Genomic DNA, 16460 nt, shown 5'->3' with positions numbered 1-16460 from the left:
TACCTGTAAAATGATAAAGCTCAAAGTTCACTGCCAGGCGATATATTTTCTTTAAGAGAATTCGCCTTTTAAAGCCTACAGCGAACGGCCGGTTTGGACTACAGCCCTCTACTTCCTGCTTTAATGACGTCAGTAGATCAGTTTTTTGACTAAACTCTGACCACAAAAATACATCTGTTGCCAGCAAAGCTAACGGCAAGCTAAGCTGCTATCGAATCACAACACACTAAACAAACTACACAATCAGAACTCGATACGTATTTCTGAAGGAGGGACTTCATAGAACAAGGAAGACATCATCCCATTTTGAGGACAATAAACAGCGGTATACAGATAAGTAAATTGTGTGAGAAATACCGCATTTTTTTACACGTGAAACATGAACATGTTATATTGTGCAATGTAAACACAATCAAAGCTTCAAAAACACAGAAAGAACGGGACCTTTAAGAAAACTCTTTGACGAAAATTCCTGACAAGCTAATTATTTTTACCCAAATTGGAGAAAAAAATTGGTCCCTTTAAACATCACCAGGCAGAACACAATCTCTGCACAGGCTTATAAAAGAAACTCCACACAGACTGAAAGCCAAGAAACACCATTCGCAGTTCGGCACTACAGGGGTCTTTCACAGAAAATCACACTTTTCGTGTGTATGTGTATTTCCTACTTACTGATCTTTATCAAGCACACAGAAGGAATCCAAGAATGGGAAATTTGCAGCAATGCTCTCGAAATCTTCCTGAGATATGTATCCATCATGATCGTGGTCATAGTTACGAAACACAGACTTTACATGCAATAAAAAACAGTGATTTAGTTAATTGACTGTATAACATTGAGTAAATAATTATTGTTTACACCTTGGTATGCCGTTTTTTTGGATACATTTAATATTATTTGCATCAAACATCAAACGTGTAACCCGGATTAAAGGAAGTGAAATATCTTACATCCACAACCTTCCTGATATGTTTGTTGACCACAGAAGGATCTGGTTTTGTGGTGACCCCAGAAGCCCAATCCAGTGGAGCCAGAGGTTTGTTGGGGGTTGTGGGTGATGTGGGCTACAGAATGATACAACATGGTTGTTGATTTTATGAATTACTCTGGTCTGTACTGAATTTAAAAAAGCTTGTAAGCTTGTACAGGGTGATAGCCTAAAATATTTGTGACTCACAAAATGGAGTTTTGATACCATTACAAGAAATATCCCCAGTATAAGTGTAATTTTGTGGTGAAATGAGCACATGGGCCAATCTGTCTTCTTACCTGGGATTTGGGGTTACGGGGTTCTCGGAGCAGCGATAGCTCATAAATTTCGTCTTCTGTGTAGTATAGGTCCAAGGACAGCTTCACCCAAACAGAAATACAATTAAAATCATGCATATGAATTCATTTGTTAAAGAAACAATTTTTTTTTTGAAAATATGCTTATTTTCCAGCTCCTCTAGAGTTAAACATGTGATTTTTAACATTTTGGAATCTATTCAGCTGATCTCCGGGTCTGGCGGTACCACTTTTAGCATAGCTTAGCACAATCCATTGAATCTGATTAGACCATTAGCATCGCACCTAAAAATAATCAAAGTTTTGATATTTTTCCTATTTAAAACTTGACTCTTCTGTAGTTACATCTTGTACTAAGACCGACAGAAAATTAAAAGTTGCAATTGTCTAGGCTGATATGGCTAGTAACTATACTCTCATTCGGGCTAATAATCAAGGACTTTGCTGCCGTACCATGGCTGCAGTAGGCACAATGATATTACACAGCGCCTGAAAATAGTCCCCTTGGTAACTTTAATAGCAGAGGACTACTTTCAGGCATTGCGTAATATTATTGCGCCTCCTGCAGCCAAAATCCCAACTTTAAATTTTCAGTCAGTCTTATTACACAACGTAACTACAGAAGAGTCAAGTTGTAATAGGAAAAATATCGAAACTCTTTGGGGTTTTTTGGCGCGATGCTAAATGGTCTAATCAGATTCAATGGATTATGCTAAGCTATGCTAAAAGTGGTACCACCAGACCCTGAGATCAGCTGAATGGATTCCAAAACAGTTAAAATTTAATGTTTAAGGAGCTGGAAAATGAGTGTCCCTTTAAATTCACCACCCCAATTATTGGCCACAAAACTAATTTAATGTCCACACAGATCATAGACGTGTCAGTAGAACTCACAGTGAGAAGATAAATCAGGTCCATATTGGGCTCCACCTGAGACACGGCGCTCTGGAGAGACACCAGCTCATTAAAGGTGAGATAGAGCTGTTGCATCTTCACAATGTTAACTTTCCCGTCCTCTACCCAGTCCGGGAAGACCACGTGCACTGCGATCAGGTCCTTCAGGTGAACGCCCAGTATAGGGATCTTAAAACCTTCACATTCACCAAACGCTTTGCGGTAAGCGCAGTAATTACCGTTAGATGAAACCAGCTCTGTCATTTCATTCCATATCTGTTAATAGCGTGAAAAACGACAGTTTTTGAAATTAATCACCTAAGTACACATTCTAGATATTATGTTCATTTTTTGATGTATTAGCGTGTCCTTCATAGATGATTGTGTCAGATTATTTAAAATTTACTCATAAGGTTAACTCTCCATGAATAGTTTCTCAATAGTGGGAACAGGTGTGATTGGATCATATTAGTGTCGTGAGTGAAATAAACAGCTGTATTTGCAGTCAGTGCTGCACCTTGGTGACTTCTGGGCTGAGGTGAGAATGAGTTTCCTTCAGACGGGAAATAGAGCTGTGACTCAGACCTCCAACCACAGCCATAAGAGTGTTAAAGTTCTGCAGGTGGAGCAGTTTCTGAAAAAAAAAGAAGAAATAAAGTAGACAGACAGACAGGCAGATTTCCATTAGTCCACATAGAATTTAAGGCTTTTTATGTGTAGCATAATTACACCAAGTGCTGCTCTCACAAAAGCACATATTTCCTTTATAACTGGAGCTCTAGCAACTCAACACTTAACATCTTTTAGCTGACATGGATCGTGCCCGACAGATACTAAAAGCACAGGCTTTGTACTGAGGGATGCCTGGGTGCTCTTTACAATAGAGGCGTTTTTATACACCCCCAGCGGCGGGAGACCAGGCAGGCGGCTCCCTCGCACTCTTTCCATGGCAAATATTAACATATCAAAGGGTCTGGAAATGTCATCTTACTGCTTTCACAGCGCAGTGATAGAAACTGGTTTGTTAGGTGAAGGGTCTCGCATTTGCAAATTCAACGGTACAGTTAGTCGATTAGACTGACTGTCGCTTTAGCTTTTAATGCGTTACACAGAATGCACTTTAAACATTCATTTTTGTTATTTAATTCTGGCCTCTATCATATTTTTTGTTTTTGCATTTCCTGTACATTGATTTGCTTTAACATGCTTTATTTTCTACCCTTGTGCTATGTAATAAAACTATTTTTTAGGAATATTATAATCCTTTACACTTAAGTAAAGGATTATAATATTTTTAACGAATAGCTCAACCAAACGTGAAAATTATCTCATGCTGTCCCAGATGACTTCCTTTCTTCAGCTGAACACAAAACTCATTTTATATTAAAATGTAACCAACTTATGTTTTTATTTCATTGGTTCTAATCTGTCTTGTGACAAAACACAGATGACAGCTAGTAATCTAAAGACATGCAAAAACCAATGAGATTCAAAGTTGAATTTAGACCAAATTGTTAATCTGTAAATAAAGAGATTGGTTCCAAAACGCGATAAACACAGTTTTTTTAACCTACTAAGACCCTCCTTGGTTTGTCTTTGTTCAGATTTCTACCAGTTATTTTGGGGTTAGGAAGAAATAATAAATATAATAACCAAATATTTTTCTTAGAACACGAAGCATTGTATCCATCCATGTTTGTGTACAACAGGTCCCAGTTCCACAGAGTTAAATATTATGGTGCCAAACAACAAAAAAATATGATGTCCACGTATGTGGACATCCAGGTTTTAGATGGTTAAATAATGGATTTATTGCATTTTGCGGAAAAAAAATCAGTTTTTATAATAAATCTTTTAAATTCAAATTATGGATTAGAATTTTTTATGTTATTATAACTTAAATATGCTATTTGAACGTTTGTAACAGAAAAAGTGGTTTTCATCTTATCACTTTCTTGGTATAAATTTATTTTTACCCAAATTAGTCGAAATGGATTTATTGCGTTTTGGAACCAAACTCTTCAAAAAACTCTTTCCATAAATACACAGTATATGTTTTGAAGTTAATTTATATAGCACTTTTTTACAACGTTGCATTGTTTCCATGCAGATTTACTTCAAAAGAAATTTAAGAATTATTAATACATAGAATAGAATAGAATAGAATAGAATAGAATAGAATAGAATAGAATAGAATAGAATAGAATATATGGTATTATTGCAAATATTATTGTCCTCATCAATTAACTATAATTTATTAAAACGGTATACTTCCTTTGACAATGAGACGTTTAGCCATTTAAGATGATAAATGAACTGGCGTCATATTAAATTAGACATGCCTTTCTATCTGACATGGAAACCCTTTAATAAAGAATCAGATCTTAGCGGGAGTTTAACATTACACAAAGAACTTACAATAATTTGCAATGATTTGCAATATCAATTGCTAAATAAATTTACAATATAATTTTCTCTCACAAACGTATCGTTTCATATCAAAAGACATATTAATAACCCACTAAAGTCATCGGATTACTTTAATGATGGATGCATACAGGGCAAAAATGACTTTTTTACTTAGTATTTTTGTCTTGTTTTTAGTACAAATATCTAAAAATTCGTAAATTAAGATGCATTTTCTTGATGAGCAAAATGACCTAAGAAAAAAAACCTAGTTTTTAGACAAAAATATCAAATTTAAGTGAATTTGTGCATTAAACAAACAAAAAAATCTGCCTATGGTGTAAGCAAAAAATCTTGAACTTTTTTTCATTTTAAACACTTTATTCAAGAAAAATGTGCTTACCCCATTGGCATTTTTTTTTCTTGTTTTATGCACAAATTCACTTAAATGTGATATTTTTTGTCTAAAAAATTGACTTTTTTTTGCAGCGTATGCGTTTTTTTGGAGCTTTGCCAAGTTGAGCCCCACATAAGATGATAACATGACAGCACTTTAATAAAAATAATTTGTTTGTTATTAACATTCATATACATCTGGGATGGCATCATGGTGTGTAAAATATGAGAGAATTTTCTGTGAAATCTAACTTGGTTCCTCATCTCATTATTAGATTATAAGACTTTCACAGACAGGGTCACATATGTGACAGGGTCATGTGTTCTTTTATTTCTTTATTTGCATACACAAAGTACCCATTTTGGTTAGGTCGAGCCTACCTGAGCAACATGGATATATTTGTTGATGACCTCGGCTCTGTGTTGAGGAGTGAGTTTGCTGAGCACCATCAGTTGAACCCACTGAGAGATGCCATTAAACAGGGCGATGGAGCGCTCTAATGTGGGGTTATCTACAACACAACCATGAATCACGTAGCTCTGGTAATCTGTGAACTAAGAACACACACACACAAACACACACATACACACACAATGATTTTTAAAAAGAAAAGCTGCAAAACAGACAACCGTATTTAATTAAGAAAAAAACATTTTTGGTTTACTGATTTGCTTAAAAATCCAAATTAGCAGTTTCTATTTATCTAACAAACAACACGTTTAAAGTGCAGTTACAAAATGAAGTTATGTTTACTTTAAAAACGTGAACGTTAGCTAAGAATAACAATGCAGAGCAATGGAAAAAGCCAAAAAGCAAAACTGATAAGAGAATCACAAACACACACAATCTTCAGTGACGCAAGCCCTCTACAGCTGCAGGCTTTCCCAGGTGAAAGAAACACTCTGTTTTTCCATTTCAACTGTGCACACTAACCGATATCCTCCTGATTGACTTGTACTCTAGGAAGGTGAGATGTTCAGCCAGTTCAATAGGTTCCAGGTGATCAAACAGAAGTGATGCTTTCCCCTTCTTCACCTGCTTCTTTCGCTGAGTCAGTTTGCGCATCCAGTCATACGAGGGACTGCAGAGACATACAGGCAGCCAATTGAAGGCAGTGTGAAGTGTATAAAACGCATTAGAAATTGATTTGACACACCTCAATATATTAACCGGATATTTCTTCTTATAAATTTAAAGAGACATGTAAAGATGGTACTGTAAAAAAATGGGGGGGGGTACATTTCCCTTTTCAACCTTTACTAATAATCTAAATGTGTTATGTAGAGAAACCTACATAGTCATGGTCAAGAAATAATCCCAAGCTGTCACTAAAGCGAATAAAAAATGAGAACTATATTGTATGGTGGAAGAAGACATAGTTTTGCAGCACTTCGACCTCAGGCGCAGTAATATTTACGGAAGTTTGAGCGAATGGGGTCAGGTGTGATTATGTTACTGTGCGCCGAGGTTGAAGTCTTTTTCCAACATACAATATAGTTCTCAATTTTTATTGCCACGTTCTATTTTGTGCCACCATACTTACTCAACTACTCATGTAACAGTCTTTAAATAGGGAAAACATGGAAGTGTTTGGTGGCTTCTAAATTCATCCCTGTTTGGATCCTAAGGAATGAATGGGGCTAGGCTAAATGCTAACACATTCACAACGCGCTGCACAAAGATTAAGTGCACGCATTGAAAAAAGATCGGTATGGATTCATTTGTCTAAGTTGAGGTAAGAACATAGTAAAATATTGAAAAACTGTGGTGTTTTCCTTTAAGGTACTAATATGCACTCTTTGGTTTCGATATATAGCATTGAGGTACTAATATATACTCTAGGTGAACTTTTTGAAAGGGTATCGCCCCTGTGACAGCTAGGAGCATTTATTGACCATTTTTTTCTGACCATGTACAATAATCACTAAGCAAACACATGATGATAATGTGTAATTGAATGTGTTAATGAGTAATAAAGTACAGCCAACAGGTGTCTGCAGGGTCTATGCAAACACACACACCCAATGTAAATCAGTGATTAGAGCACATGCTCATTACTATGAGCTTATTATTTCATAAAAGGGCAAGTTTGTAATTTTTAACAAGGTATTTTCATTTCAATCAATGACAGTGTAAATGATAGGCATGCTGTTAGCAAATCTAAACCTGCGTGTTTTTGAGTAATAACGGCACATCTTACATTGTAGAAATGTCAAGTAGTTTAATGTGCTCATCCCCACCCAGCTGAGCGGCAGCGTCTCTGAATTCTTCTGTAAGGCGGATCAAACCCCGATCCAAGTCAAACTCCGCAGGAAATTCTGCAATCCAGTACCTACACATACACAGAAAAATGTATATTACACCGTTGCAGCTGTTTTGTGGTTTCCTGTATATTCAATGTAATGTATATTTATGCATACAGACATATACAAAGTAAATAACAAGTGCTATGAAAATACAGAACCACAATGTTTAATAAATATTAAATGTCAGGGTAAATAAGTATGTCTGTAGAGCAGAACTGAAAGCTCACACCATAAATAGCAGTACTGATCACACTTAAATTTTTTAAATGCTCTGGGAAGACATATAATACAAATACGAGTCCTGAGAAAATGTTCAGACCTTCATTTTGGTGGGAAATGTGACCTTGAAACACAGTCTATCTAAACCACAAATGCAAACGTTTTTGCAACTTTGATGTTTGTGTGCATTACATCAATCTTACACATATCTTATTATGTGTTCTGGTGGTACAGTAACATAATACAATGGTATATATGGCATAGAGATGGACTGTTTATTCACTGGTCAGGCAAAAAATCAAGCTGGTTGAGATGCACAGACGAAATGAGCAATCTACCTGATTTATATTATTGCTATTAATTTATTTATAAATTGTATTTCTAGTTTCAAAATGATTTTTTTTAAATTAAATATACAATGAAATTTAAATTTTTCTAGTGTCAATGCTCACTGCCCATAGCCTCCATAGTTAAAGGGGAACGCAACAGAGCTCATGTTAAACAAGAATTAACTCCACAATAACTGCAATTTTATAGATCAGACAAAGAGGGCGATATCGAGGCCAAAGTTATGGACTGCTGCTTTAAAGGGAAACTCCACTTTTTTTGAAAATATGCTCATTTTCCAGCTCCCCTAAAGTTAAACATTAGATTTGTACCATTTTGGAATCCATTCAGCTGTTTTCCACGGGTATGGTGGTACCACTTTTAGCATAGCTTAGCACAATCCATTGAATCTGATTAGACCATTAGCATTGCGATCAAAAACAACCTGCAATGTAACATGGCTGCAGTAGGCGCAATGATTTAACGCAGCTCCTGAAAATATTTTCGCACACTGCGTAATATCATTGCGCCTTCTGCAGCCATGTTACAGCAGCAATGACCTTGATTGTTATGACAGAACGAGAGTATAGTTCATAGCCATATCTGCCTATAAAATCTAAATTTTTTATTTTCCGTCGGTCTTAGTACATGATGTAACTACAGAAGAGTCAAGGAAAAATATTGAAACTCTTTGGTTATTTTAGCATGATGCTAATGGTCTAATCAGATTTAATTGATTATGCTAAGCTATGCTAAAAGTGGTACCGCCAGACCCGGAAATCAGCTGAATGGATTCCAAAACTGTAAAAATCAAATGTTTAACTAGGGGAGCTGGAAAATGAGCACATTTTTTTAAAAAATGGAGTGTTCCTTTCAGTCCAATTGTCTTCCTTCGGTTTGGTTGATGTTATTTCCTTTGGACCTACTGAAACACAACAACAGCTGCAATCTAACTGAATATATCAAATAAATATCAAGGCTACATTTTGAAGCAAACAAGCTTACTTTCCCCAAACAGGAAGCAGTTCTATTAAACAGTGACCTCATGATGTTTTTGTTTGGGTGACTCGCCGGTGAGTCTCTGGAGAACGGAATGGATGAAGTGTATTTATGTCCGATGCACACCGTGTGTCTTTTTATCATTCATTATGTAGATGTTTTGAACTGCTGTCCTCACTCAGGGCTTGTCCTGTTTTGTCTTTTAAGGCACAAACATCAGATGGGATGTGTGTCCAGTATGAGTCAGAGTGACATCATGCAGTTTGAAGGTGATAACATGTAGGTTGTTTGTATGCATGCCAAGTGCATGCGTGAGACCAATGAGAGTAGAGGTCAAAAACAGGTCATAGGACATAAACCGAATCTCAAATGATTCAATATGTTATTTTAATTATCTCGAAAACATTACTAATACAATTAGAGACCTAAAGTTACTAACAATCTTTTAGCAATACAACTATTTAGCATTTCTATAGTTTAAAAATTCTGCTTCTCCATCGCTGTTTAAAAAAACAATGCTGCAAGTTACTTGGAATTACTTTCCCACCCTGTTTACGTGGGTTGAGGTCAAATGATGTCAAGCTGCAATCTGGTTAAAATTTAAACAAAAATCAGTCATTGAGCAAGTACATTAGCAATCAGTGTTTAATACCATGTCTTTATCTTACCGAAATTCACAATGGTAAGCTCATAATAATGATTTGCGGAGCTGTGCGTTAAAGCCACTCTAAACGCCACCTCTGCCAAAAATAAGATAATGATTAATCGCGATTAATCGCATACAAAATAAAAGTTTGTGTTTGCATAATATATTTGTGTGTGTGTGTGTGTGTGTGTATTGTGCGTAATTATTATGTATATATAAATAAACATACATGTATAAAATTTAAGGAAAAGTTTATTTATGTATAATTGTTTTAAATGTATATATTATATAAAATATCAAAATCTAAATAAATAAATAAATAAATATAAATATAAATATATGCATGCATGTGTGTGTATTTATATATACAAAATAATTACAAACAGTGCACACACATATATTATGCAATATATACAATATATATATTGTATGTGATTAATCGCGATTAATCTTTTGACAGCCCAAATATTAACCGAATGCTGTCTGCATGTATTTTATGTTCATCAAATACCTTGGGATATTCAGAGATACTGCTTTGTTGGCAGAATTGGATGAACGACCGCACGTGAAATGACAGTGGATCACATTCAGACTTGTGAGTAGGAGAGAGTGGGGTAAGTTGTCACAAGGATAAGTTGTCACACTGTTCATAACTCCAACACTAGAGGCTCTACCTCAAAAATCAAATGTGACGACTTCTTCTACAGTCAACTTCTATGGTCAAGATCGCTCTAATCTGATGTTAGCACAATTTTCATATTTTTTGGCTTAAAAGTAAAAAATTGCACTTTATATTTTATGCAATACAACTTTGTTAGGCACAAAATAGAGGAGACAATAACGTTTGATATTTTAGCTGACATGCTATGTTGAGCTCATCCTGAGATTTAGCCAACATTAGCACACACGTCAGTTTGGGGAAGTTGTCTAAATGACCTTGAATTTTATGTTTCAAACAGAGATGGTGATAGAGAGACAAACGTTACAGATTGCAGCTTCACTGAATGTTTCCAGATTAAAAATAGATTTAATAATGTGGCTTTAGACATTTTTTTTAAAAATATCCTGATCCTGGAAGACAAACTTATGGTTTTGGAAAAGCGACAGATCTGAGCGCAGGCAGATAGATGTACTGTAAGCAGAGATGAAAGGAAAGGTGGCCTGAGGAGACGTGCCCTGTGAATAATAGATAAGAAAATCCCTGAATTATTCTTTGTCCATCGCTTAAACACAAAATGTTCACTGTGGACAAATGTCCATCTGAAGGAGCAATGTCTGTCCTTGTGACATCATCACTCCTCAGGCGACAGTCACCCTGCCCTCAGAGAAAGAGAGGGAGAACAGAAGGAGAGTAAAAAAACGAAAAGATTAAATAATAGCCTCATCACGACATCTTCTGCTACGGGTTCTTGACTAGAAATGCAAATCATTCAGAGTAGGAAACTCAGTGGTTGTCGTAAAACCAAAGTTGTTTTTATTTACCTCATTAAGTAACAGATCTTCAGTCTTGTCCGTTGGCAGTCATCTCCCTGACAGTCGCGATACGTGATGGGGAGTCAAGGAGTATTGCTGGAGTATTAATGGAGTAACATGCTGGAGAATAAATGCTGAATAGCTCCATTCATACGCATGAACAGTTAGTACAAACACAATGTTGTTACACATGTAAACTTAAAGGAATAGTTCACCTGAATATTACACTTCTGTCATAATTTACTAATGGCACTAAATAGTGACCAAAATATAAAGTGCATCCATCCATAATAAAACTGGGTTAATATATATGATCGGAAGTTAAATTCTTAATTTTTCGAGCTTCTTTAGGATGTATTTATATATGCTAAGAACTACAATCCTGGAGGCATTAATGGCAGCACGCCAGTCTCAGTTCTCGCATGTCTTGTGACTTTTTCTTAGATTCCTTTTTCGTCATGTGAAACACAAGAACTAGTAAGATCAACATGCTGTCATGCCTTCATGATTGTAGTTCTTAGCATATATAAGCTCAAAATATGAATCATTTTCTTTCATAAATATAGCATTTTAACTTAGGGTGTTTTCACATCTGTAGTCCGGTTCATTTGGTTCGAACCAAAAGCAAAAAAATTATACATTGTAGCACACAAGGCAAACTGTTCATTTCCATACTAAATCCCGGATGCGGCTTGAAAACAAGGTATTAATGCACTGCAAACGGCAAAGACACCATATTTCTGAGGCTCCGCCCGCACCTCCTCGCAACTCCAGGTATGTCCGCGATCTGCCATTGGGCTAATATTGCTTAAAGTAATTGTCAACAAACACATCCTCATCCGATAATGCACTGCGCAGCTGACTACAGCCAAAAATAGTCCAAAAATGTGCAGTACTTTTGCAGTTAGGTCGGTTAGATCTCGGATCGTGTTCTTACCTCAAACGAACCGCTCTAGAGTTCGTTTGAAAGCGTACTGAGACCACCTCTTCAAGGTTTGTTTGGTCCGTTTTTGGTGTGCACTAGAGTTCGATTCCTGCATTCTCACCTGCCCAAACGAACCGCACCAAGTGAGCTATCAAACTCTGGTACGATTCAATCGAACTAACTGAGGCAGGTGTGAAAGCACCCTTAGATTTTCATTGTAAGTTCTGATAAAAGATCCACCATCACTTGATTGCAAATAGGTTTGGTTTACAATTGCAACTTAATATCAATTATTACTTGATTTACAATTATTACACATTCGCACTGAGCCGACATAGGATATATTATCAGCAGTTTCCCAGCAAGATCGGTGGAGGACACATACCAGCGATGCATCAGCAGAAGGGTTCGAGGAAGCTGACTGTCATTCAGCTCTCCATCATCATCTACAGACAAGGGGAGAAAATTATACTCAGTTTCCTGAAATGTCTGTTTTCAATGACTCTGGAGAACCTGAAGCGATCAATAACACCAGCGAATGGATATGGATGACAATGATCAATGACACGGTGTGATCAAATGCAAATATATCACAACTAGAGTAGTCTGACAATAGTGAGCAGCTGCTAATTAGTCTTCAAACAAAAATAAAAATATTCTGTTGATACCTTCTTACTGTTTTCTAGTGGTCACTCACCAAATGCTTGAATACAAGCCTCCAGCAGCAGCTCAAGTGAAGCAGCCTTTCCCAACGTAACCGACCCCATGACCTCCTGTCCAACCTGACTCTACTGAGACATCAAGTTCACTGCCATCAGGCACTTGAAGGCACGCCTTCCCTTCTTTTCTCTTGTCCAAACTTTCGTAAAGTACTAAGCCAGAGAAATGGTGTTTCTGAGTCTGAAAAACAAATAAAATGCACAAATAAACAAAAAGTATTTCACAATATTTCAGATTTTTTTATGGAATAAACATAAAATATCATAGATAGATATATGGTAGGTTGGTAGGATGGTTGGTTGATTGATTGATTGGTAAATCGATAACTATACTAAATAAAGAGTATGTTACTGAACAAAAGATTCTTTACTTCCTTATCAATATTTCATCTCTCTTGCAAGAGCGTTTGCATGATTTTACATCGCAGATCACGATTTTTCACAGATGGCATGACATCATGTTGGCTGGACGTCCAATACAGTTAGAGCTTAGATAACACGAGGCTGTCTCAATCCATTAAATATTATAAACTCTGCAAGATGTAATTCATTTGCATGTAATTTCTATTGTTGCATTGCTTATTTTAGCCTTGTGTTGTGATGTTGCACTTTTTTTGCGCAACTTTTCCGGATGATGTGTGTTTTTTCCTGTATCCTTTATCCATGCAATCAAAATGGGGAGGGTACATCTGTGTTCCTGTTCAGAAATAGCTAAAAGATTATTTTTAGAATTAGTTTTATTTTTATTCTAGTGCAGATTAGAAAAGGTGACATCTAAAAGATCAACAATAAATTAATCTTTGAAATACAGACGCTGGAAATCACCTCCAGCCATAACACCAAAAACAATATGGAGTTGTGTCTAGACTTCACAGAAGTAACCCACTGCTTGTGGTGAGTGAAGGGTCAGATTATTCTCAAGAGACGTTCAGCCTGCATTCTGTTGCGGGATGTTAAACAGACCCACACATCATGTGCGAGAAGCAAGGGCAAGTGAAGTACCTGCGGTATCGTCAATAACTTTCTTCGGAATTCATTGCCGTTCTCTTATTTAGAAACAACCTCCCGTGATGTCACCAGAAACTAAGGGGGTCGATGGGAGAGATGTGTCTCTGATGCCAAATAATAAAAAAATCAAATGAATTTTGATAGAGCAACAATGCTTTGATACATCCCCCCGATCCACATGAAACACATTTTAAAGTACCTCTGCACAATAGAGGTCCCTGCCTGAAGAGATAAAGGGGCCAGTGCTGTGGTTATAAATATCTCTTTCCAATTTTCACCTATCTCAACATTGAGAACAGTCGACTGGAACCTGTCCTGGCTCGCCTCATTTGACCCATATACACCAAACATCACATACTGCACACAACTATTATATAAAGCCAAAAATATACTGTAAAGATTTACTAATATTTCACATTTACTTAAATATAACTTTTTTATGATTCATTTATTATTTGCTATGTAAAACAATTAGATGTCAAATGAAAACTGGCTTGTTTATATTCTTAAATTTTAGTTTATACAAGATGGATGCACATTACACTTCAAGGCATTGCACCGAAAAATGATTTTAAATATTACAAAATGTTCCTCTGTGTTCCTGTGAACACCTTCAGAATATTTTTGCATCATTTCCTTTTAACTTTCCCTATACGTTGCACTCAATAATGTTTTGCCAATTTAAAACAGCTAACACAATATAAAAAGTGACATTTGGATTCACTTAAAAAAATACTTTACTTTAAAAAATTATTTACTTTAAGTTAAAAACTTAAGATTTTACTAGTAGGAAGTAAATTTTAAAATGATTTACCCAAAATTGTTTACTTAAAGTAATATATATAAAAATTTGAATATGTGTGTGTGTTTGTGTGTGTGTGTGTGTGTGTGTGTGTGTGTGCGTGTGTGTGTGCGTGTATATATATATATATAGATCCAACTTTCACTTTTTACAGTCCACACAGTAAAAGGGACTTTTTCCATTCACATGAGATACTCTATAAAAAGCTGTGTTATTATACATAGAGGGGGTCAATCTATCATGGATGTCACAGGGTTGATATTAATAACACATTTACTTTATATAGCACTTTTGAAATATAAACCAAAAATTGTCACCTTCAGGATGCCAAGCTTAACGAGTGAATAAGTGAAATCTTTTAAAAATAGACTTCTACATTGTTGTTATACATTTACATTTACACATTTGGCAGACACTTTCATCCAAAGCGACTTACAGTGCATTAAAGATATGCATTTTTTGCATTGCTAACACAATGCTTTACCACTGAGGTATACAGGAGGTTATAAAAAAAATGGGAATAATTTTCTAAAATAATCCACTATTAAATGTGAACCAAACAGCTAAAGTTCAAGTGCAAGATGGTCTAATACTATAAATAAACGCATCAGCATTGAAGAGGCTCAGAAGAGCAAATCATAGTAAAACCGTGACCATGAGAATTACTCATTGAGAAATTGCAAAGCCTCAGAACTTGAATGTGATGAATATGATGACCTCAACACCATACCGTGTGAGCTCAAACTAAAGATATTTTCTCACATTAGAAGCAAAGGACAAAATGCATGCATTCGCTTTTTTCACTTACCCTAAACTCGTCACATTAACAGGAGAAAGATCAAGTCAATCTGTGTTAATCAACCAAAGTGTAACTCCTAATATCTGCTCTAGTTCATGAGAAATAAAGAACAGCCTGTGATCAGCTGACTGACACCATCCCACTGTCATCCACGCCTGTTTGTAAACACCAACGCACATCAGACGGCCATATGACAGAGCATCACAGCCAATCAGAGTGACGGAGGGGCTCAGAAATCGAACAGGGGAGAGAGAGTCAGATAATTACAAATGAGAGAGTGAGAAAGAGTGAGAGAGTAAAAGAGAGAGTAAGGTATTTCACTTTCAGCCAGGCCCTGTGTACTGGACCGAAAATTGAGCTTGAGTACACATATAAGCAATATCACATGATTAAGAGGACAGCTGTGCTGATATTTAGTACAACAAACAAACAAACAGCAAGCAAAGAACTGATATAAAGAGAGAAAGAGGACCCAAAATGTCTTTAGGGAAAGCAGATGGTGCAGATGTGTCTTTATCTGGAAGCAAAAATGAAACATCTGCCCCTACATCTGTCTGTGTTTCTGCGGCGAGGTAAAGCATTAACCTAGACTCCGCCCACCGACCCTAAAGAGAGAGGTCAAGCATTACAGGCAGCAGCTTTTTCTGCAGGTGCATGTGTAGTTGCTAAGCAGTGCTTTATTTACAAACAACGCTATTATAATTAGACAGCAATATGATCAGAAAAAAATACAGAATATTAAATTCTTTTGTTAAATCAATTTACAGTTTTATGATGTTTTCAAAATCCGCCCTGCTAAAAAAGACAAGAAAGAGAGCGTTAAAGCTCTCATGCGCACAAACACCCATCATGTACAAATGAGCCATTCATTCAACGCCAGAGACCTGCAATCAGCAAATGAGTTGCCTTTCCACAACCTCACTATCAGACAGTCATCTAAAGCTTCAGCCCACAGAAACAACAGACGATTATCTCTGGCCGTCTCTCTATAAAACCTGATTTACTACAGATGAACCGAGCAATCCCGAAACACCACACGACCAGCGGTTTCAAATCAAATCGGTGAACGCTAGCTTTACAGTCCACTGGTTAATTTAATTTCTGCTTAAAAATAAATAAATAAAGTTTTTTGTCAGGCTGTATGGTTCCATTAATATTAACAGAACCTTGTTGTTGCACAAAGTTTGTACAGACTAAAAAAGATACAACATCAAAAGATCTTAAAATAAAACTTTGGATTTCTTTGCTT

At 36.2% G+C, this 16460-nt stretch overlaps 1 protein-coding gene across 3 annotated transcripts in view; it reads right to left on the bottom strand.

The window, feature by feature from the left end:
* The window catches only part of rasgrp3 (RAS guanyl releasing protein 3 (calcium and DAG-regulated)), a 39621-nt gene that overhangs the window by 13048 nt on the left and 10113 nt on the right, over window positions 1-16460 (bottom strand). For 2 of the 3 annotated variants that reach the window (XM_065245009.2, XM_065245008.2), the window contains exons 3-13: window positions 12581-12783; window positions 12227-12329; window positions 10968-11030; window positions 7189-7320; window positions 5922-6069; window positions 5369-5542; window positions 2703-2819; window positions 2186-2461; window positions 1274-1354; window positions 955-1068; window positions 676-791 (exon numbers count right to left, since the gene is read on the bottom strand). In XM_065245009.2, the coding sequence (XP_065101081.1) occupies window positions 676-791; window positions 955-1068; window positions 1274-1354; window positions 2186-2461; window positions 2703-2819; window positions 5369-5542; window positions 5922-6069; window positions 7189-7320; window positions 10968-11030; window positions 12227-12329; window positions 12581-12650 (1394 nt within the window). In that variant the 5' untranslated portion in view covers window positions 12651-12783. Of the gene's footprint in view, window positions 1-675; window positions 792-954; window positions 1069-1273; window positions 1355-2185; window positions 2462-2702; window positions 2820-5368; window positions 5543-5921; window positions 6070-7188; window positions 7321-10967; window positions 11031-12226; window positions 12330-12580; window positions 12784-15220; window positions 15354-16460 lie in introns of those variants that run through there. The other variant, XM_065245010.2, reaches the window with a different exon arrangement.

The sequence above is a fragment of the Paramisgurnus dabryanus genome, chromosome 17, assembly GCF_030506205.2.
Source record: "Paramisgurnus dabryanus chromosome 17, PD_genome_1.1, whole genome shotgun sequence".
Lineage (NCBI taxonomy): Eukaryota > Metazoa > Chordata > Actinopteri > Cypriniformes > Cobitidae > Paramisgurnus > Paramisgurnus dabryanus.
Note: the sequence above shows the minus strand (reverse complement) of the source record. Positions and strands in the feature narration are given on the sequence as shown.